This window comes from Schistocerca nitens, chromosome 5, assembly GCF_023898315.1.
Source record: "Schistocerca nitens isolate TAMUIC-IGC-003100 chromosome 5, iqSchNite1.1, whole genome shotgun sequence".
Taxonomy (NCBI): domain Eukaryota; kingdom Metazoa; phylum Arthropoda; class Insecta; order Orthoptera; family Acrididae; genus Schistocerca; species Schistocerca nitens.
In genome coordinates, this window is record NC_064618.1 from 297,443,296 (window position 1) to 297,465,812 (window position 22,517).

The 22,517-nt window shown below is 41.5% G+C and overlaps 1 protein-coding gene across 2 annotated transcripts in view; it reads right to left on the reverse strand.

Moving 5' to 3' along the window:
- Window positions 1-22,517, reverse strand: part of LOC126260135 (2-acylglycerol O-acyltransferase 2-like) — a 120,020-nt gene that overhangs the window by 34,930 nt on the left and 62,573 nt on the right. For both annotated transcript variants that reach the window (XM_049957383.1, XM_049957382.1), the window contains exon 2: window positions 10,720-10,944. In XM_049957383.1, the coding sequence (XP_049813340.1) occupies window positions 10,720-10,943 (224 nt within the window). In that variant the 5' untranslated portion in view covers window position 10,944. The remainder of the gene's footprint in view (window positions 1-10,719; window positions 10,945-22,517) is intronic.

Here is a 22,517-nt window from a genome sequence, read left to right on the forward strand (position 1 = left end):
GTACCTAAATAAAGGCAGCCACAGTTCAGAAAAAAAGAGCATATTAAACTGGACGTACTTGTTGCAGTATATGACACAAACTGATAGTTCCATTAAGACTGGCTACCTTTTAACTATGAGAAATTATCTGAAGAAATAATAATAATAATAATAATAATAATAATAATAAGCAGAAAGGAAGGAGGAAGGGGATTTATCGATATAAAAAACCTACATTATGGACAGGTAGACAATTTAAGAAAATTCTTTATAGAACGAGCAGAAACTAGCAAAATACACAAAGCAATCACTCATATAAATACATCGGCTACACCACTACAATTTCATAACCACCTCTACAACCCTTTAGACCACATAACATCAACAGATACGAAGAAAGTAAATTGGAAAAAGAAAACACTTCATGGCAAGCACCCGTATCATCTAACACAGCCACACATCGATCAAGACGCATCCAACACATGGCTAAGAAAAGGCAATATATACAGTGAGACAGAAGGATTCATGATTGCAATACAGGATCAAACAATAAACACCAGGTATTACAGCAAGCATATTATTAAAGATCCCAATACCACAACAGATAAATGCAGACTTTGTAAACAACAAATAGAAACAGTAGATCACATCACAAGCGGATGTACAATACTAGCAAATACAGAATACCCCAGAAGACATGACAATGTCGCAAAAATAATACATCAACAGCTTGCCTTACAACATAAACTTTTAAAACAACAAGTTCCTACATACAAGTATGCTCCACAAAATGTACTGGAGAATGATGAATACAAATTATACTGGAACAGAACCATTATAACACATAAAACAACGCCACATAACAAACCTGACATCATACTCACCAATAAAAAGAAGAAATTAACACAACTAATCGAAATATCCATACCCAATACAACAAATATACAAAAGAAAACAGGAGAAAAAATTGAAAAATACATCCAACTGGCTGAGGAAGTCAAAGACATGTGGCATCAGGATAAAGTTGACATCATACCAATTATACTATCAACTACAGGAGTCATACCACACAATATCCACCAGTACATCAATGCAATACAGCTACATCCAAACATATATATACAACTACAGAAATCCGTAATTATTGATACATGTTCAATTACCCGAAAGTTCCTAAATGCAATATAACACATACCGTACAGTTAATAGGAAGTGACGCTTGATCAAGGTCCGCGTCACTTTCCATTCTCAACCAGACTTAACGTCTGAGAAAGTAAAGAAGTAATAATAATAACAATATTACTGGAACATACCCACACAAAATCACACATTTGCTATACATGGATGATCTAAAACTACTGGCAGCAACAAATCAACAACTCAACCAATTACTAAAGATAACAGAAGTATTCAGCAATGATATAAGTATGGCTTTTGGAACAGACAAATGTAAGAAAAATAGCATAGTCAAGGGAAAACACACTAAACAAGAAGATTACATATTGGATAACCACAGCGACTGCATAGAAGCGATGGAAAAAACGGATGCCTATAAATATCTAGGATACAGACAAAAAATAGGAATAGATAATACAAATATTAAAGAAGAACTAAAAGAAAAATATAGACAAAGACTAACAAAAATACTGAAAACAGAATTGACAGCAAGAAACAAGACAAAAGCCATAAATACTTATGCCATACCAATATTGACCTACTCATTTGGAGTAGTGAAATGGAGTAACACAGACCTAGAAGCACTCAATACACTTACACGATCACAATGCCACAAATATAGAATACATCACATACATTTAGCAACAGAAAGATTCACATTAAGCAGAAAGGAAGGAGGAAGGGGATTTATCGACATAAAAAACCTACATTATGGACAGGTAGACAATTTAAGAAAATTCTTTCTAGAACGAGCAGAAACTAGCAATATACACAAGGCAATCACTCATATAAATACATTGGCTACACCACTGCAATTTCATAACCACTTCTACAACCCTTTAGATCACATAACATCAACAGATACGAAGAAAGTAAATTGGAAAAAGAAAACACTACATGGCAAGCACCCGTATCATCTAACACAGCCACACATCGATCAAGACGCATCCAACACATGGCTAAGAAAAGGCAATATATACAGTGAGACAGAAGGATTCATGATTGCAATACAGGATCAAACAATAAACACCAGGTATTACAGCAAGCATATTATTAAAGATCCCAATACCACAACAGATAAATGCAGACTTTGTAAACAACAAATAGAAACAGTAGATCACATCACAAGCGGATGTACAATACTAGCAAATACAGAATACCCCAGAAGACATGACAATGTCGCAAAAATAATACATCAACAGCTTGCCTTACAACATAAACTTTTAAAACAACAAGTTCCTACATACAAGTATGCACCACAAAATGTACTGGAGAATGATGAATACAAATTATACTGGAACAGAACCATTATAACACATAAAACAACGCCACATAACAAACCTGACATCATACTCACCAATAAAAAGAAGAAATTAACACAACTAATCGAAATATCCATACCCAATACAACAAATATACAAAAGAAAACAGGAGAAAAAATTGAAAAATACATCCAACTGGCTGAGGAAGTCAAAGACATGTGGCATCAGGATAAAGTTGACATCATACCAATTATACTATCAACTACAGAAGTCATACCACACAATATCCACCAGTACACCAATGCAATACAGCTACATCCAACCATATATATACAACTACAGAAATCCGTAATTATTGATACATGTTCAATTACCCGAAAGTTCCTAAATGCAATATAACACATACCGTACAGTTAATAGGAAGTGATGCTTGATCAAGGTCCGCGTCACTCTCCATTCTTAACCAGACTTAACGTCTGAGAAAGTAAAGAAATAATAATAATAATAATAATAATAATCCCTGTGGAGGCCCGGGAAAAGAATAGGCCTCCGGTATGTTCTGCCAGTCGTAAAAGGCGACGAAAAGAACAAACCACTAATAGGGCTAACCCCCCTTTTAGTGCGATGAGTTGGTTCAGGACAGAACTAAAGAAGCCTCGGACAAGCGCCGTCATGGTCGGGGACGACGCTTGAACCCTATGACCGCCCACAATGGTAACGACACTGCTAGCCAACTGGAAAATGATTTAAGTCCAAATAGAGATGTTTTGCAGGATATGCTTCCTACAACCACCCTAGAAGGAAAACAAAGGCAGAGGATGAGATGGTCAGATGAAGTTAATCGACACCTCATGTTCTGTTATTACCAAGCAACAAACCTAGGAACCAACACAACTGGATACAGATCACAAGTATACACAACATTTATTACCAGATACCCAGAATTAAAATTTTTAACAGAACAACGACTAGCTGATCAGATCCGTGTAATAATCAAAAATAACAGGATACCCCAGTCAGAATTAGAAAACATCAAACAACAAGTACAACAAATACTGGAACAAAATAATGTGCAATCAGAAGAAGAAGAAAATACAGTAATTGACTCAAACATCCCAGAGCAAACAAACAAAGAACAATATGCATCAATTAAACAATCAGAGGAAAACGAAATCTTGCGACAGCCACCAGAACAAGCACAAATAGAACACAAAGTGACACACATGTTAGATATAGAAGAAAAATTTCAGCTGACATATATAGAATACAAAGACACAAATACAGACATTAGACCATTCTTGCATAGACTGCCAAGTAACCCAGAAGTCGAAACAACAATAAAAACTATCAACACAGACAATTCTTGCATAGACTGCCAAGTAACCCAGAAGTCGAAACAACAATAAAAACTATCAACACAATCATACACAACAAAATAAATGAATATACAACTATGGAAGAGTTACAACTACTGGTTTATATAGGAGCACTCACTACACTAAATATACACACTAGGCAGAGATCAGAACCAACCAACACACAGAAGAAACCCACAAAACCAGCATGGCAACACAGGCTACAGATCAGAATAGAAAAACTGAGAAAGGACATCGGACAGCAAACACAATTTATAAGAAATGAAATGTCAGAAAAAAAACGAAAAACGTTAGGTAAAATCTCACAAGAAGCGATAGAGCAATTAGATGAGAAGAAGCAGAAATTACAAGCATTGGCCAAATGACTTAGAAGATACAAAAAACGAGAAAATAGAAGGAAACAAAACCAAACATTCAACACATACCAAAAGAAATTTTACCAGACAATAGATAACACACACATTAAAATAGACAATCCACCAAACATAACAGACATGGAACACTTCTGGAGCAACATATGGTCAAACCCGGTACAACATAACAGGCATGCACGGTGGATACAAGCAGAAACAGACACATACAAGATGATACCACAAATGCCTGAAGTGATAATTTTGCAACATGAAGTCACCCAAGCTATTAATTCTACTCACAATTGGAAAGCCCCTGGAAAAGATAAAATAGCAAATTTCTGGCTAAAGAAGTTCAACACATTCACATCTAACTAAATTATTTAACAGTTACATTGCAGACCCATACACAGTCCCTGATACACTTACACATGGAATAACTTATCTGAAACCTAAAGATCAAGCAGAGACAGCAAACCCAGCTAAATATCGCCCCATAACATGCCTACCAACAATATACAAAATATTAACTTCAGTCATTACACAGAAATTAATGACACATACAACACAGAACAAAATTATAAATGAAGAACAAAATGGCTGCTGCAAAGGAGCATGAGGACGTAAAGAGCAACTGATAATAGATGCAGAGGTGACATATCATGCTGAAACTAAACAAAGGTCACTACACTACTCATACATTGATTACCAAAAAGCTTTTGATAGTGTACCCCACTCATGGTTACTACAGATATTGGAAATATACAAAGTAGATCCTAAATTGATACAGTTCCTAAAAATAGTAATGAAAAATTGGAAAACCACACTTAATATCCAAACAAATTTAAATAATATCACATCACAGCCAATACAGATTAAGCGTGGAATATACCATGGAGACTCATTAAGTCCTTTCTGGTTCTGCCTTGCTCTGAAACCACCATCAAACATGCTAAATAATACAAATTATGGATACAATATTACTGGAACATACCCACACAAAATCACATATTTGCTATACATGGATGATCTAAAACTACTGGCAGCAACAAATCAACTCAACCAATTACTAAAGATAACAGAAGTATTCAGCAAATGATATAAATATGGCTTTTAGAACAGACAAATTTAAGGAAAATAGCATAGTCAAGGGAGAACACACTAAACAAGAAGATTACATAATGGATAACAAAAGCGATTGCATAGGAGCAATGGAAAAAACAGGTGCTTATAAATATCTAGGATACAGACAAAAAATAGGAATAGATAATACAAATATTAAAGAAGAACTAAAAGAAAAATGTGGACAAAGACTAACAACAATACTGAAAACAGAATTGACAGCAAGAAACAAGACAAAAGCTATAAATACTTATAAATGATGACTAACTGACAACCTCAGCTGCTGACAGGTGTTGCTGATATACCTCAATTTGGACAGCTGAAAATGTGTGCCCTGACCGCGACTCGAACCCAGGATCTCCTGCTTACATGGCAGACACACTATCCATCTGAGCCACCGAGGACACAGATGAATAGCGCGACTGCAGAAACTTATCCCTTGTACGCTTCCCGTGAGACTCACATTGCCAACTGTCCACAATTCTACGTAGGTATTGTACCTTATAGACATTTGCCTACACACTCATTACTCACAGGAAGCGTGCAAGGGATAAGTCCCGGCAGTCGCGCTATTCATCTGAGTCCTCAGTGGCTCAGATGGATAGAGCGTCTGCCATGTAAGCAGGAGATCCCGGGTTCGAGTCCTGGTCGGGGCACACATGTTCAGCTGTCCACATCGAGGTATACCAACACCACCTGTCGGCAGCTGAGGTTGTCAGTCATCATTTATTCCAGGGAAAAGCTGCATGGTCATCAACCGTAACTGTTCTTTCGAGAACAAGTTACTGTCTTCGTATATAAATACTTACACTATACCAATATTGGCCTACTCATTTGGAGTAGTGAAATGGAGTAACACAGAACTAGAAGCACTCAATACACTTACACGATCACAATGCTACAAATATGGAATACATCACATACATTCAGCAACAGAAAGATTCACATTAAGCAGAAAGGAAGGAGGAAGGGGATTTATAGACATAAAAAAACCTACTTTATGGACAGGTAGACAATTTAAGAAATTTCTTTATAGAACAAGCAGAAACTAGCAAAATACACAAAGCAATCACTCATATAAATACATCGGCTAAACCATTGCAATTTCATAACCAAATCTACAACCTTGAGATCACATAACATCAACAGATATGACGAAAGTAAATTGGATAAAGAAAACACTACGTGGCAAGCACCCATATCATTTAACACAGCCACACATCGATCAAGACGCATTCAACACCTGGCTAAGAAAAGGCAATATATACAGTGAGACGGAAGGATTCACGATTGCAATACAGGATCGAACAATAAACACCAGATATTACAGCAAGCGTATTATTAAAGATCCCAATACCACAACACATAAATGCAGACTTTGCAAACAACAAATAGAAACAGTAGATCACATCACAAGCAGATGTACAATACTACCAAATACAGAATACCCCAGAAGACATGACAATGTAGCAAAAATAATACATCAACAGCTTGTCTTACAAGATAAACTTATAAAACAACACGTTCCCACATACAAGTATGCACCACAAAATGTACTGGAGAATGATGAATACAAATTATACTGGAACAGAACAATTATAACAGATAAAACAACACCACATAACAAACCTGACAACATACTCACCAATAAAAAGAAGAAATTAACACAACTAATCGAAATATCCATACCCAATACAACAAATATACAGAAGAAAACTGGAGAAAAAATTGAAAAATACATCCAACTGGCTGAGGAAATAATAATAATAATAATAATAATAATAATAATAATAATAATAATATTAATATTATTGTTTCTATACTTTCTCAGACGTTAAGTCTGGTTAAAAATGGAAAGTGACGCGGACCTTGATCAAGCGTCACTTCCTTTTAACTGTATGGTATGTGTTATATTGCATTTAGGAGGATTATGGAAACATTGGATGTATTGCAGGGAAAGTTACCACCTGTAAAATTCAGAAAAACTGGTGTTGGTGGGGAGGATCCATATGCCACACGCTGTGAAGCAGTCACTGAAATTAAGGATGTCATGTTTGGCAGCGTGTTCAGCAACAGGATGGTCTACCTGTGTCTTGGCCACAGTTTGTTAGTGGCCAATCATGCAGACAGCTTGTTGGTTGTCATGCCTACATAGAATGCAGCACAGTGATTGCCGTTTAGCTTGTACACTACATTACTGGTTTCACAGGTAGTCCTGCCTTTGACGGGATAGGTGATGTTAGTGATAGGACTGGAGTAGGCAGTGGTTGGAGGATTATGGGACAGGTCTTGCATCTAGGTCTATTACAGGGGTATGAGCCATGGGATAAGGTGGTACAAAACAATCCCCCGTGCCTTATCTTTCCGGTCTCCCACCACCACCACCACCACCACCACCACCACCACCACCACCACCACCACCACCACCACCACCACGCCACAGAGGAGCATTCCCTCGTGACTCAGTACCACCCAGGATTGGAGCGACAATTACATTCTCCTCCAGGGTTTCAACTATTTCTCATCATGCCTTGAAATGAGGAATGTCCTGCCCACTATCATTCCCACCCCTCCCACAGTGGTATTCCGCCATCCACCGAACCTACATGATATACTCCTCCATCCTTACACAACCTCCGCTCCCAATCCGTTACCTCATGGCTCATACCCCTGTAATATGACCTAGATGCAAGACCTGTTTCACACATCCTCCTACCACCACCTACTCCAGTCTGGTCACTAACATCACCTATCCCATTAAAGGCAGGGCTACCTGTGAAACCAGTCTCATGATTTACAAGCTAAGCTGCAACCACTGTGCTGCATTCTATGTAGGCATGACAACCAACAAGCTGGCTGTCCGCATGAACGGCCACCGACAAACTGGCCAAAAAACAAGTAGCCCATCCTGTTGCTGAACATGCTGCCAAACATGATACCCCTCATCTCAATGACTGCTTCACAGCCTGTGCCATATGGATCCTTCCCACCAACACCATCTTTTCTGAACTGTGCAGGTGGGAACTTTCCCTGCAGTACATCCTACATTCCCATAACCCTCCTGGCCTCAACCTTCATTAGTCACTGTCCTCACCCATCCAGCCCCCTCCCTGTTCCCATTCCAGCACTACACAGACGTCATTCCACCAACACACCCAGTCATTTTGTTTCACCCCTTTTCCTCTACTCCCCCTCCCCAGCTCTCCCCTGACCTCTGTCTGACCTGTAGCCTTTCACCCCCACCATACTATCCCTCCCCCTCCCCACCCCAGGCTCCTTCTTACCCCCACCAAGTCACCACTCCCATCATGCACTGGTGCTGCTGCTCACAGTGTGGTTTCAATTGCCTGAGACTGCAGTCGTGTGTGTGAGTTGCGTTTGCGTGAGTGTACGCATATGTGTTGTAGCATTGATGAAGACCTTAATGGCTGAAAGATTTAATTGAGAGACTTTTTTGTTGTGCCTATTTGCGACTCGGCATCTCCTCTATATGGTGAGCAGCAAATTCCCTTCTTGTAATTCTTACATTCCATCATGGATTTTCCAACGTTTGATTTTTGCAACTGTAATATTTTACAGCTATATGATACAAGGGGACTTCAAAAAGTAGATAACTACATCATCATCCCACACTAAGATCAGTGACCCATCAAGAGTAGTCATTTTCAGAGGAGAATACATATTCTGGGTTCCCTGTCTACAGTTTTGCTGTTGAACAGGTAATAGGTGCATCCTAGTATGATTCACCATGAAATTCTGGCATACGTGGATGAAGTGCAATATCACATCCAGCAGTACAGAAATTGTACAAGCAGTTTAACCAAGGCCACACTAATATGGTTGATGCTTATCAGGGAGGAAGGACATCAACGTTGACCACAGACCACTATGTCAAGGTGTACAAGAGCAGGGGAGGAGGAGGTGGTGGTTGTTGCATTCCACTTATGATGAGAATGTACAGGTGGATGAGTGATCAGGACTTCAAAATGGGTATCAAGGGCTGATGTTAAATGGTATAACAGAAAACTTGGCCAAATAAAGGTAATATACTTCAGTGTATGAGACAAGAGGTGCACCTAGCTAGGAAATTACCAGGTGCAGACCAGTCTAGGAGTATGAAAAACTAAAGAAGTGGTTAACAGAAGGGGAGGCAGTTTGTTTAAGTCCTGTTTGTGGTCAGTCACGGTGTGCAGAGACAGATGCTTTTCCTCCCAAGAAACACATCTATTCCAGTCGAGGTCTGGATCACAATAGATAAGCAACTGTGTTCTGCTCTGCAGAATCTTTGAGAGTCCACACACGTGACCTGCCTGGCACAAACACTATTGGCTACACTGCTGGCATGAATTAACCAGCAACTTCAACAGAGGGCTGAAAGTGTGTGCATGTTAGCAGCTTTAACCAGCAGAACTACCGTGATCCTGAAAGCCAGGCACCTCATGTCCGTAGACATACTCAAATTTGCTGTGGGTGATGGTAGCTTTTGATGTAAAATTTTTAAACCAATTTCCTAAAATATTTCTTAACTTGCTGCCACACTGTACACAGGCAATCAAAGAAATGATTGCAGTGATCACAGATTTTCCAATGACAAAGACATTCACACAGTGGATAGCGGATCTTTAATGGCTCCATAACCAAGGAATTGATTTTTATCACCAAGAAACCGAATGGTTGCTATAATATATATACTGTTTTTTTACAGATACCTTGTGACTATATTGAAATATAATGACACGTACCTGTCTCTCTTTTAAGTATTGTGCAGCATGTTACTTTTCATGCTGCAGTAGTGTGCAACTTGCATTTTAAGTCCTGTCATAGGTTAACGTTATAAAGGAGAAGCATGGATGCTTATCACTAAAATATCGTAATGAATAGGGAACTCAAGAGATGGCTTTTATCCAGCAGTTACACGGTGTGATGGATAATTTACTACTTCATACCAGTTATGACTCATCACTCATGATTGGACAGATTATATCAAGATATCAGTTTTAAAATACAACAACAACAGGAACACTGGAGACACTTTACAGTTGAACAAAAGATGCTTAAATGTCATCATAATGATTCACATCTCAGAAATAATTACTGACAATTTCTTTAGCAATTCACTATTTCAGACAATTTTGCTCTAAGTACTGTTGATAATGTATGAATGACAGTAGTACGTTATTTTGAGGGCTACTACTGGGAATCTTTCTTACATATTTGTTGACAAAGATTTTATCCATCCTACCGTCATTTTGATTGTGGTGAATTATAGATTTCATGTCTGTGACTGAAGATTTCTTGCTCAAGTTAGACATGGGCAATACAGCTGAAGACACACTTATTTCATTGACTTGATGACCTGCATTTGCACACTTTTTATAAGGTACCCTGCCAGTAATGACAGTTAACATCATGCTGTTGAAGTGACAGTAGCTAGAAATACTTGGTGATCATTACCTGCGGCCACCGCGACGGCAGACCTCCCAGTCATAGGCACACCAGGCAGCGTAGGCAAGTGCGATGTAGCGCAGGCGTGTATACAGGACTAAGTAGACTAGCAACAGCCATGACATTAAGCCGCCAAATGGCAGGATCACAATCCACATTAGAGCTGCCAATGTCTGCAGGCGCCGCTCCAGTGGCACGAACAATGGTGCAAACTTTATTCCCAGCAGCTCCATCCTGCAGCAATGAAAAGTTGACATTTATGATATGGAATCACAAAAATGATCTTTCACTGGCTCATGCCTACTGATTCTCCTTGAAGTGGGGCTGACTCAACCAGAATTACATGTAGATACAGAGAGAGAGAGAGGTTTAATGAAACATTAGGTACATGCATATATTTCTTTCTAATGCTTGCCTTCTTGTGATTTTGGCATTGTCATGTGGTCCCGAGAAGATAGTTTTATTCTGAATGCTGTTAAGAGTTTTTGCTTTCTTTTTAAATTATTTGTCATCATTGCCAAAGATAATAACATGAGAAATATAAACAAGTACTGCATATGTCGTTGTAAGCAGTATAAAACCAAGAGTTTTCATATGGAAAACAATACTGATATTGAAAAACTGAACTATGATTGTATTTAACAAGTGATATTGGATATATGTGTGTGTGTGTAACTGACAAAGCACAATATAACCAGGTAATTCTGTAATAAATACATAGCTCTTGAGGAAAAATATCATGTTTGTATCAGAAAGATTAGATTTGTTAAAGATCATAACTCAATTTTACATGAAAATATCACATTCCATCACAAGAAGTCTCTTAAACTATTTGAGACAATTAATTGCAATTAAATTTACAACAAAGAAAAATGTTGGAATTCTTAAAAGCTTATAAATGCTATCATGATTGTGGTTGTTGGTATAGGTCTCAATTCTCTCTCAGTTTTCGTATCACTACTATTTCATTCATTCGTTCAGTTCATCCTCAGTTATGTCTTTGTAATGGTTGCCTGATTATTGACAAATAAATCAAATGCATGATCACTAAAGTCATAGGATAACACTTAGACTGACTTCAATTTTGTTTTAAAAATTAAGTAATGCCATTTTTGGAATAGTTATACAATTTTTTCATCACAAATTTAGCCAGTGTGATTTAACTAATTTATTGCTACTGCAGTGAAACCAATTACCAATCAAAATAAGGTCGAGTGTTGCTTTAATATTGCACAATTGGCTAATGGCAAGTAAAAAGAAGGAGCACTTCAGTCTGCACTCAAACATGTCAAAACTGCCAGGTTTTTCTCTCAGTTATGCATCTATCCCTATTTTACCACCACCCACTGAACAGAAAAGCTGCTGTTGCTTTAAGGAGAACAGAGCCTCTGCACCAAGTGTGTGTTAAAATTAAGACTAATCAGTATCTATGCATGCACTCTGTAAGCCACTAGACACCCCATATTCGACAACTAGGCAGGATTCAACAAACTATGAACACGGACAAGATGTGGGAGCTGAAGGAACTTGTTACAGAGCCACTGATCTACTTATGTGCGGATAAGAATCCTATGTCAAAATAGTGAATTTTCTTTACTGATTATCAGTTTCGGCTTGTTATTGGACCATCTTAATATCAATCTAAAATAATGTTCAGTGTGCAACACTCATGAATTACACATTTTTTATAGTTAAGTTGCAGTTAAGTAATTTACCTCTACAAAACATGAGGTGTAATGAATGTCACACACTGAAAAACATTTAGATCAATCTGAAGATGGCTCAGTAATGAATTGAAACCGATAATCAGTAAAGGAAATTTGCAATCTTGATGATTTTTTTATCCATACATTTTAAATCAACAGTTGCAAATCTCCTCCACCCCCACTCAACAAATCTACCTATTTTTGGGCAATTTGCTAATGTTCAAACTGTCAACTGCAAAAAAGTGTGAAGTAACATGGTATGGGTAGGTATCTAACAGACTGTGATTGCATTGTCCATCAATAGTTGCTGGCCTCCACCCTCCAGAGGTGGAATACCAGCTTTCACCAGGAAGTTGTCTATGGTCCTTCTACAGAAGGTTTCAGGTGCCACTATGGTAGACAGGGTCTAACAGGCTCAATACTGATGGTGCTGTTGATCTGTGAGCTATGCATCCATAGTCCAGACGGGATAAGATCACAGCTTTGTACTTATAGAATCACAAAACTGTGCAATCTGCTCACCAGGGGGTGTTGCTGAGAAATCTGAAAGTACTGAATTTCCTCAGGCAGTTTGCCCGTAGTTGACCTGTAATAACCACATCAACTTGTCACAGGTGAAAACTCCTGTTTCCACCCTATTATCCTGTATGACAACGAGGGACAACATGTACTCTCCACCACTCTAGGTTAGAGCACAGTTCTTTGTCTATAATATTAGATCCGAAGGAAAGTTGAGTCCTTCAAGCCTTCCAAGTTTATTATGAGGAAATTTGTATATCCCTAATCCTACCACAGGCCTGAAGTTCCTGTGATTGCTTGGTTTTCAGCGTTTTAGTAACAATCTATTTCTCAATAGCAGCAACTTCTCCAAACCTAACCTCAGAATTTTCAAAGAAAAACAGTGGCTTCATTGTGCAAGAGATTCCTCATCCAATCTGGAGCATACCAAGAACTTTCTACCTACGTTTCTTCACACCTGACACCCAACCCATGGTTTGGCCAAACACACAAATACCAGGGGATTGCAAGTCTCTGTATTGTATCATGTTTCCTATTTTTCGAGAAAGCTGTGTTGGCAAAGCCACCGGTATGAGTAAGTTTGATCCATTTCATTATGTATCATCCCCCATTATGCCACTCCAACAGAAGTGCCTCCTGTGGGAGCCACCTCGCCATGGAATAGGCTACCTGGCACACTGTAGTAGCCGTTACTTGGAGTCCTGGTGTCCAGGATCTTACAGGCACCTAATCCTCAGCATAAATGGCGTTTACAACTCAGGCACTGTGTTCTCTGCATCATCATGGGGCTACAACCTTGAGCAATTGCATTTTGTTTTGTTTTAGGTCACAAAAACAGCAAGGGTTACTTGCACTCATGACAGAACTGTAGAACATGAAGACAAAAAAGGAGTTAAGAATGACTTCATGTTAAGCCCAATTGACAGGACCGACAGCTAAAAACAATGACTTTGGAAAAGGTCCATAAAGTACACTATAGAGACAATGGAGGTCCTGAACTAAAGATTAATTGTCTTTTGCCACATTCCTACGACAGATAAAAAGCAAAACTCAGTTGACAGCCCATGCATCATTTGCTAAAATAGCCAATAACTCAGATGGCAAACATAAATGAGAATGTAAGTGGCTAAAAACGGGGCATTCCATAAGGAAAAGGTGAACAGTAAGGTTGAGAGCAATGAGCACAGATGGGGGAAAAAAAAAGTCCAATACACAACCTAGCTAAAATGATCTCCTCGCAGCAACAGGGATGAGAGGTGGTTGTCCAAGCTGCTGCGAGACACGAGAGATTGGGTACTGCACTGAATGTCAAGTGCGAACATAAATCCACTTTAATAGTAGGTGCATTTGATCACAGTGCCCAGCGGACAGACTATGCTCCATGACAGTAATTCCTCAAAGAGCCCACAATTCTGTAAAAAATTTAGAAAAGTTGAAATGAAACCCTGAAAGTGCTGAATAAATAATTCAGCTATAATGTTGAAGGAGAGGTTGTCAGGTGAGCTAATACTGATGATTGGCCTGATAATAGTGAATGTTCAAATGTGTGTGAAATCTTATGGGACTTAACTGCTAAGGTCATCAGTCCCTAAGCTTACACACTACTTAAACTAAATTATTGTAAGGACAAACACGTACACCCATGCCTGAGGGAGGACTCCAACCTCCGCTGGGACCAGCCGCACAGTCCACGACTGCAGTGCCTTAGACCGCTTGGCTAATCCCTTGCGGCGATAATAGTGAAATCATCAATGTGAAAGCATGACTATGTATAGGAGTCCTTTTAGTCACTTCTTACTACAGGCAGCAGGCAAGAGTTGCAGCAGGTCTATCCTAGCCCTCAACACCACAGGAGTAGTTTACCACAGCTGCTTTCAACAGGCTGGAGCAACATGTACACACACACACACACACACACACACACACACACACACACACACACACACACACAGTCTACATCACAACCTGAGACAGATTCGAAGTTAAATATTTAGTGTCATAACTTTGATGCAGTCAAGAATGGGCCACCTGAATGGCAGACTGAATGGTGCAATGCTCATGACAGGTTTAGAGCCTTGATAGTATGTATTCAAAGCAGTACTGTGATTAATTGACTTGCTCGGTATATTCTCCTCCTCTTTGCATCAGTATAATTTACTGTTCCATTTTGAAGATGTTCCAGCAGAAAGAACTTTGAGGCTCATTATACACATTTTCATATTTAGATGGCACATCCATACCAAACAACAAACATTCCAGAGTGTATACTGGCAACTGGCTACATCCAGGGTACAAAAATGTAATGATTGATTGACTGATTAATTGAAGGAAGTTATGGGACTAAATAGCAGGGTCATCAGTCCCACAATTCCAAAGTTGTGCACAGAAGAGAGGGGGTCTGATAAAAGTGTGGGGGATCCAGTCAGAAGAGTCAAACTATAAGAATGAGGAAGTTAAAACACACACAAGAAGATACAGAAGGGTAGCCCAATCTAAAAACTGGGTAAACAGAGGGATAAAAGAGTGGCATTTGCAAGGGGAGTGGTCATGGGTCCCAGGCAAGGAAAACATGTATAGGGGCCCCAACCACAACCACCCTGGTCCTGCTCTGGGAGGAAAACTGAGGACCAGTTATACCATCCATGAATCATCTGCTAATATTAAATTTAAGGAATTTGCAAGACCATACTCAATATGAAGGGGACATTCCACCAATATATGGGATACCATCAGGCTGGCTCCACAATCACATTGTGGAGGGGGTTGGTTTGTTACAAAAGAGGAAACAATGAGCGAACCTGGTGTGACCAATGTGCAGATGGCACAAGACAGTGGACTTGTTCCGAGAAGAAAGGAAGGAAGAGCACCAAACCACAGTAGTCTCCTTGATCGTGCAGAGTTCATTACCGTGTGCAGTAGCACACTAGGTGTCATTCCAATTTTGTGGAAAGATATTTGATGTAAGTCCGCAAGCCACAGCTGGATTGGAGGGTAAGTATCTGCTCCTCTAGCCAAATGGTCAGCCAGTTAATTTCCTGGGATGCCCACATGACTTGGGACCCAGAGAAAGACAATTAGGCAGGTGGCATGGCCAAGGGCAGGGAGGTAGTCATGGATAGAAGAAACCAAAGACTGATGAGAGTAACATTGGTCAATAGCCTGCAAGCTGCTCATCGACTGTACACAGCAACACACTGTGGAGGGAAGCCTGAGAAACAAAATGGAGGGCCCTGTTGATGGCTAGTAACTCTGCTGTGAACACACTACATGATCCCAGCAATAAATGGTGTTCTAAGCCAGTGGGAGATGTGAAAGCGTATCCCGCCTTATCTATAATCTTATAACTATCAGTGTAGATGATGATGACATCCTGGAACTCTGCAAGGATATAATGTACAAGACGCTGGAAAACCATAGACCAACAGAGACCTTAGGACCCTGGAATAGGTCAGTGCTAATCCATTGTCTAGGCACCATCCAAAAGGGGGAAGGGAGGAGAGAGCATATAGGAGGAAATACACGGGATGCTTTCCAGTCAATGGAGATCCTGACAGAGGGAAACAAGACATCCTAACTGGCAATCCAACCTGTGAGCAGTGATCAGGAGGGAGTCATCCCTTGTTTGCAAAGAGGACAGGGTACATGGGATGGTCAGGGAACTGGTGAATTATGATAGCATAAGAACCAGGAGTTGGCTCCGTCTTATTGGTAGGGGGGAATCCCCACTTCTGCGAGGAGACTCAACAGGACTCGTGCAAAAGACACAAATAGCCAGACGCACCCCACAATGGTAAACAGGGTCAAGTATTTTCACACTGGAAGGAGTAGCTGAGCCATAAACCTGACTAGCATAATCTATTCTGGTAAAGACCAGAGCACAGTAAAGATGGAAAAGAGTAGCACAGTCTGCAACCCAAGACGTGTGGATAAGGAGGCAGAGAGAGAATTAAGCTTCCACATGCACATAGTCTTCAGGTGATGAATATGGGGCAGCCACATCAGCTTTTTATCAAAAATAAGACCCCAGAAACCTATACAAGATTGAGCTTGTCAAAGTTCTGGTCAGGTTGTACTACAGGTCAACGACAAAAATGTATAACCCTTGTTTTGCAGGGAGAAACAAAGCCATGGGAGACAGCCCATACAGGTGTCAATAGGATGGCACCTTGGAGCCGGCACTCAGCAGATGCTACCGAGTGGTAGCTGCATCAGATGTAAAAATCTACAGACAATGTGGGAGTAACCAGAGACCCAACAGAGGTTACAAGCCCATTGATGGCTATGAACAAGAGTGTGACAACACAGGACCCTTTGGTATACCATCTCCTAAATCTGAGGGGTGCTGAGTGAAATGCCACGTCAAACCTGAAAGAGCTGAAGGGATAAAAACTCGTCAATAAACATCAGAAGGGTGCTGGGAAAGCCCCAGTCATGTGATGGTGCCAAGCTGTGTCGTAAACCTTATGTAGGTGTAAGAAGACCATAACAAGGTGCTGGCATTTAATAAAAGCATGCCGGATTGCTGTTTCCAGTCTGCGTAAATAGTCAGTTGGAGATCAACCTTCCCAGAAGCCACACTAATATGGGGACAAAAGGCCCAGAGATCGAGGCTAAGCATCCTCTCATGCAGTTTATGAAGAGATGTATGTCAGGCTAATTGGGCATCAAGAGACGTTGCATTCTTCCTGGGCTTAAGGTCAGGGATAACTATAATGTCTTGCCATTTCAACAGGAAAGCACACATGAGGCAAATTCAATTGAAGACCCTGAGTAGATGGAATCTGGGCCTGGGGCCATGTTATGTGAAAAGTTAAGAACCTGCAAGAATTACCATTCAGTGAACAGTTCATTATAGGGATCAGCGTCGTGTGGGTTGAAACAGAGAGGGGCCTGTTCAAATCGGCATTTCTGCCAGTGAAAGGTAGCAGGACAGGAAGAGGACACCGATGCCATCGCAAAGTGTGTCAAGAGGTGTTCTGCAAGGACCAGTGGATCAGTGCACAGAGCATCTTTGATAAACCCTGGCAGTTGATTGTACATGGCAGCCCAGAAGGCTATGGAGCTTGGACCAGATCAGTGAGGAACAAGCATACATCCTCAGGGAGGAAACATAGTGCTCCCAGCATTTCTTTTTACTCTGCTTAGTTAGGTAATGAATCTTAACATGGAGACACTTGAAAGTGAGGAGGGTGGTCTGTGAAGGGTGTCATTTAAATCCCTGCAGTGCCCGTCAGCAGTCTTGGACAGCAACTGCTGCATCTCTAGTCCACCACGGTACTGGGCGACAATGAGGGAGACCTGTGGATAGGGGGGACAACAGTGCCAGCAGCATGAAGAATAGTGTCAGAGATGCCCTGCACGACCACATCAATGCAATTCAAGAGAGGTGTTAAGTGCACAGCAGATAAAGGCCAACTTGCCTAGTGGAATCCGAATGTGGGGCCTGTCTGTCTGGCAGTAGGAGGGGAACGATACAATCACTGGAAAGTGGTCACTGTCAAAGATCATGGGGCGACCAATATAGTGATGCCACAATATCAGGGGAGGAGACCATGATATCGATAGCAGTAAAGATGCCACGAGCAGCACTGAAGTTGATAGGGAAACCATCATTGAGGAGACAAAGTCTATAATAAACTGGGAAGTTAGGAGATCTCTACCAGTCAAAGTGGCACTCCTCCCCCCACAACACCGGATGATGTGCACACTGAAGTCCCTGAGGAGGAGAAACAGGGCTGGAATTTCTGTATTAAGGCACACAAGTCACCAGAAGGAAGTGGCCTACCTTGAAGGAGGTAGACATTGCAAATGGTGATTGCTGGAGTCGTTTGCAGTCTAATCACTATTGTTTCCAGGTTGGCACGAGGGGGATCCAGTCACTAATGACATCAGAGTGAACCAAAGTGCAGCCCCTCCAGATACTATCCCAGGGCCTGCACAGTTATGGCAGAACACCCGATAACCACGAAACATTGGAGAGTGGTCATCATAGTTTTATGTTTCTTGAAGAGCAAGACAGAATGCAGAATAGGAGGAAACAAGACGTATTTCTGGTAGGTGACAATAGAAGCCATTGCAATTCCACTGGATTATTGTGTGGCCAGAGCCCCAGTTAGACATAAAGAAGCTGAGAGGGGGTCATGTCACTTGGTCAGTGGTCAGCACTGAATGCGATAGGGTAACATCTGTCAATAAGATATCAGACTCAGATTGTGAAGGGGAGATGGCATCTCCAGGGGCACCAGGGGGTCTAGTCCTGTGACTTGCGTTTCTCCTCCTCCTCCTCCTCCTCCTCCTCCTCCTCCTCCTCCTCCTCCTGCTCCTGCTCCTCTGGAGGCGGTGGAGGGCAGGGGACAGAGGGAGCACAGGCTTCTGCAAGATCCAGAACGGAAAGATGGTGCATCTCGTGGCCGAGCTGTGATTGTAGGCTTCTGGCCTGAGAGATGCTGGGGAGAGAGGTCCCAGGATGACTCCTACCACCAGCAGGTGTCGAAGAAGGGGGGTCACTTCTTCAGCTGGGGAGGAGGAGAGATTCCCTGAGGGAGGTCATGGGAACTGCAGGGGAGGAGGAGAGGGGGATGAGGCTGGGGTAAGGAAGAGGTAGGAGGGGGAAAGGAGATAATAGAGGGGAAAAGTTGAAGAAAGTGAGACTGGATGGAGCCTCATATTTTTGGCAAGCATCAGCAGAAGACAGGTGACCCAGGTACTTTTAATATTTTATCTTCTCTCTTGTAAGCTGGGCAATCTGGAGAGTAAGAAGGGGTGGAACAAGGGCTTCCCTCATGGAGTGGCTGTCCAGTCACCACACAGGTGGTCCACCATACAGCAGGAAGACATATTCCCAAAGTGCAAGCACGGAAAGCACCTCACGGGTGGTGGGGTGTACAGCCTTATGTCACATCTTTAGCACATAACCTTGACCTTCTCCTTGAAAGCCAGAATGTGGCCACTGGCATCAGTGCAGTTGTCTTTGCGACCCTTCTGCACACAATGAACAAAATTAATGCCTCGTCACTCCACATTAATCCAGAGATAATCAGTTTGCAGGATGAGGTTCCTATGAAAAATCACTCCCTGGACCATATTTAGAGATAGGCAAGGAGTAATATACACAGGGACATTGCCAAGACAATCGCAAGCATGAAGAGCTGCAGTTGGGTGCAGAAGCAGCTTTGATCAACAGGGAGCCTGACTGCATCTTACTGAGAGACTCCACTTAACCAAACTTGTCCTCGATATTCTCCACAAAAAACAAGGACAGTGAAAGTGTCCCTGTCCGTCCTAGTACAAACGAGATAGTGGGGAAAGTTATTCATCCCAGGATGGCGAGCCTGGACCTCCTCCACGGTGAAGCAGGGAAGGGAAGGCTGCCAAGTCATGTGAAGTAACATTCAATGATTCTTCACCATTCGCAGAGAACCATTTGAGAACAGCCAGATTTTTGTAGCTTGATACACTTCATGTGAAAAGCATCCTCCCTGATACCACCACTCTGATCAGGGACTCTCCCCATGGGCGCCACCCAGCCGCAGCAAGAGCTGCCTGCCACAGCTGCCGTCGCCAGGAGTTCCAATGCTCCATAAAGACAAGAAACCTCTCCTCAGCATACACGGGGAGGGAACAGCTCAGGTATCAGTATTGTGATCCCTGTGTTGAGAGAGGGCTCAGCCAGACGAGTGCAAAACAGCGATTGTCTTGGCAATGTCCCTGTGTCTATTACTCCTCACCACTCTCTAAATATAGTCCAGGGAGTGATTTTTCGTAGGAACATAGACTGGCTACACGTGCTGGTGACCTAGCAAGGTGGAGGGGGGGGGGGGGCACGACAGGGAAGAATGAAGGGGAAGGAATGGGGAGAGGAATGCACACCGTAGACACTAGGGAGGGAGTTCTTCCCCTAATGGTTCATACTTACAACAGAAAATTTACACGTAGAGGTCAGACTTCAAGCGGGTACCTAACTGCCAAAAAGAATGAAAGAACAGCCAGGAGGAACAAAATTGCAAGCAATACAGGGAACCAAGTGGACAGCCAGGTTGACGTAACTCAAAACACCGAGAGGGGGAAGGAGGGGAGAGCTGTGGAGGAGCGAGGATATGGGGGGGGGGGGGGGCAGGGCCAATGAAATGTATCCAGGGAAGGAAGAATGTGCGGCAACAGCTCAGGGTCCCATGTGCGCCACGCATGAATTCACGGAAGAACCATGAGGCCCCTGGGGGAACAAAAATGTAATGTAAGTCACTGACCCAACTGAAGATTAGGGTGTAAACCCTCGAAACGCGTATGGGAGGAACACATAATTGTTATTTTGTTCTCGTTTTGTTTATTTTATCAAAATTTCCTGTTAAATTGTGTCGCATTGTGAAACAATCTGGATGGGGCGCATATGAACAAGTTTTTACTATGTACTATACAAGTTGCGTTGGTACCGTCCGTATCGTGTGTGTACAATTGTTGATTGCTAATCAATTCCATTCTGACGCTTTTTATATCGTGGTAAGCACATTTCTCGCCAGACAACTTTCCTGCCAAATGTGAGTTATGAAAAAAGCGAGGCAGTATTACCGATAAATCTAGAAGTTAATTGGTCCGGAAAAACGAAAAAAATAGTAGAGAGACATTAGCAGAAAAGGTGATGCAAGTAAGCAAAGGATAAAAGAACTGGATGGTTGCAGAACACTGACACTGTTGACATTGGGAGGCATTTGTTTGATGTTGGACAGAGGGAGGAAGCTGGGATACGCCAACAACAGGAGAATCTTTCATCATCTGACGACAGCAGAGTGGCTTTGGTTCAGACGCAGACTGTTCGACAGACGTATTGAATGATGTGTAGCATGGTCATAAACAGTCTCAAAAGCATGTAATGGTGTTGCAGCGTAGGCTGTGCTGAAAAATAATTGTTAAGGGAAAAAATTCGATACGTTGCACCGTTTCTTAGTTAACTAGTATTGAAGTTGGCCAGTCTGGCCATTGAGCGCACAAATTCAAGCAGCCCGGTGTCGCCAAACGTTCTTCGTTTGGTTTCCTAAACCAAACACGAAACAGACAAAAATTGGACACAAGACGGCAGTGAGGATAGAACCTGAGCCAAAGGCTCAGCACTCTGGTGAGGTAACATCTACGCTATGAGAGCAACTGACACTAACTGTATCTGGCGGACCACTTGAATATGCGCATTTAACGGCCTGATACGCTAAATTCGGTGCTAATTAACTCGTAAACGACACAAAATATCTAATTCTTTTCTGAATTATTTCTCAGCACAACCTTCCCTGCAACAGCCTTTTCAGACTGTTCTTGACCATTTTGTATATGTATGGGTACACCCAAGACGTTGGATTTTGTATTGCAGTTATGAATCTGTGGTAAGTGTTTTGTGTGAGGAGACTTGTTAAGAAGTTCAGTGGCTAAAGAATCTATGGACAGAACAGAACTTATAAAAACACGACGTTTAACCAGTCCTATTCACCCCATCCGAACTTAGGCAGAACTCACGTGAACTAACAATACATATTACCCACATCTTACCCAAGAATTCGTGAGTCCTCGAGACTTCTGCAAGTTTCCTTCTACTGTCTT